At 35.2% G+C, this 2,004-nt stretch overlaps 1 protein-coding gene across 1 annotated transcript; it reads left to right on the forward strand.

Annotated features, from left to right (window-relative positions):
- Positions 1 to 230: 230 nt before the first annotated feature.
- LOC113029782 (uncharacterized) lies at positions 231 to 2,004 on the forward strand. The gene is made up of 6 exons (XM_026180796.1): positions 231 to 273; positions 374 to 697; positions 790 to 1,146; positions 1,244 to 1,360; positions 1,700 to 1,740; positions 1,839 to 2,004. The coding sequence occupies exons 1-6, from the start codon at positions 231 to 233 to the stop codon at positions 1,953 to 1,955; spliced, it is 999 nt and encodes a 332-aa protein (XP_026036581.1). The 3' UTR covers positions 1,956 to 2,004.

The following is a 2,004-nucleotide window of genomic DNA, read 5'->3' on the forward strand; positions in this document are numbered from 1 at the left end:
ATGTAGGGAACAGTGTTCGAGTTAACAAAATAGGCAGTTACAATACAAGATGAAAGAAAATGAGAGCTTTTGCAAAGCCCAGGAGGAGGCAAATGTGACAGGAAATCTACATTTGAATCTATTCTGTACTGACCAATCAGAAGCATCTTACTGTCTTACCGAATACAGTGATTTCACCTCCTTCATTCTGTGAAATACCAGCAAAGTCCTCAACAAGGAGCAGTGTCACGATGGTCATGTTATGGATTGTATTGCTTTTTCTTCATCAAGGATGTAAGTGAGCATTTTACTTTACTAAAAATGTTCTAAATTGAGAATTTATTGTCAAATAGATGTGTAGAGAAAACTATAACTTTTCTATATTCTAATTCAGATACTCTAGTTCCAGTGAAAATGGTTCAGCTTGGTGAACCAGCGAACATAACATGTGCTTTGCCCGATGGGGTCAGCAGTAAAGGAGTCCACTGGTACAAGCAGAGTGTCGGAGATACTCTCAAATTAATAGTGTCACTGTTAAAAACTGCAACACCCGAGTATGGTCAAGAAACATTTAATTCAAGATTTCAAGCACATTTTGATAAGAAATTTAGCAACCTGACCATTTTGAAAGCAGTCCAAGACGATGAGGGAATCTATCACTGTGGAATGATAGAGTGGATTAATCTTGAATGGACTGGAACATATTTGTTAGTAAAAGGTAAGTTAGTCATACACTGTCCTACTTTTATAAACTTTAAAGGTGTTTTTGGTCATGTTATAAAGAATATTTTTGTGTTTTGTATTCCACAGGAAATAACGAGACAGCATCAGATTATACTGTTGTTCAATGGCCAACAGTGTTAAATCCACTGCGCTCAGGAAATTCAATGACTCTCCAGTGTTCAGTCTATTCTGACTCTGACAAGATGTGTCCCAGAGATTATAATGTGTTCTGGTTCAGAGCTGGATCAGATCCATTACACCCAAGCATCATCTACACTGATGGAAACAGACACAGTGAAAGTGAGAGAATATCAGACTCAGAGGAGAGGTGTGTTTATCGCTTCTCTAAGAACGTCAGCTCCTCTGATGCTGGGACTTACTACTGTGCTGTGGCCACATGTGGGGAGATATTATTTGGAAATGGAACTAAACTGGACATTGAAGGTATTTGGTCTTAAGTACTTTAATCTATACTGTATATAATATATATTCCAAGCTGATAACAGTTTTTGAGAATTGATTCTTGGTTTGTTTTCTGTAGTGCAGCCAACACAATCAGGATTCATTTTAACGGCAATATTAATAGTTTGCTTGGCCATTTCTCTCTTTGGAAATGTTGTCCTGATCTGCAACCGAAGAGTATGTAAACCATTTCAAGGTAAGTGTTATAAAAAGCTGAAATTATTTAAAAGGCTAAAATTATTTCAGTCATATTTTTAAGACCCAAAATCTATGGATTATACAAACATAACAGACGTTATACTGTAAAACTATAAAGAGTCAATTACTGTACATGTTTTCAATGACGATTGAGGTGTAGCATTGTGATTTGTGTTCCTTTGTGTACTTCATTCATAAAAACAAATTTATGTGAATAAATAATTGTTGTCAGTGATCATTGACAATGATTTGTGAGTTAAATGCCACATTAGGTGCACTTCACTACTCTATTTTTTTGTTGTTTATGTAATACATGTAATTTGCTTTGCTATATCAGATACTGCAAAAAAGACCTCAAAGCGAGCAGTACATCATCGTGTAAGTAATTAAAATTATTGTTATTCAGTTAATATTTGTCAAAAACACCTTGATATCACTATATACATAACTGTTTTACTTTTTAAAATAATACACAGAGTGAAGCTGATGAAGAACTAAACTATGCTGCACTGCATTTCTCTGAAAGAAAAACAAGGGGAAAGAGGAAGACTGAGTTTGCTGAGGATAGTGTTTACTCTCAAGTTAAACGCTGATGCCAATGACAGTGTTTAAGATTTCCCGAAATTTAAATTGAACCTGACA

The sequence above is a fragment of the Astatotilapia calliptera genome, chromosome 2, assembly GCF_900246225.1.
Source record: "Astatotilapia calliptera chromosome 2, fAstCal1.2, whole genome shotgun sequence".
NCBI classification, from domain to species: Eukaryota; Metazoa; Chordata; class Actinopteri; order Cichliformes; family Cichlidae; genus Astatotilapia; species Astatotilapia calliptera.

Excerpts from the sequence above, each read along its gene's own strand:
- LOC113029782 (XM_026180796.1), top strand. The coding sequence starts at position 231 with ATGGTCATGTTATGGATTGTATTGCTTTTTCTTCATCAAGGAT. Across the intron at positions 698-789 it reads AACATATTTGTTAGTAAAAG|GAAATAACGAGACAGCATCA; the intron begins GTAAGTTAGTCA and ends TGTATTCCACAG. Across the intron at positions 1,361-1,699 it reads AGTATGTAAACCATTTCAAG|ATACTGCAAAAAAGACCTCA; the intron begins GTAAGTGTTATA and ends TTGCTATATCAG.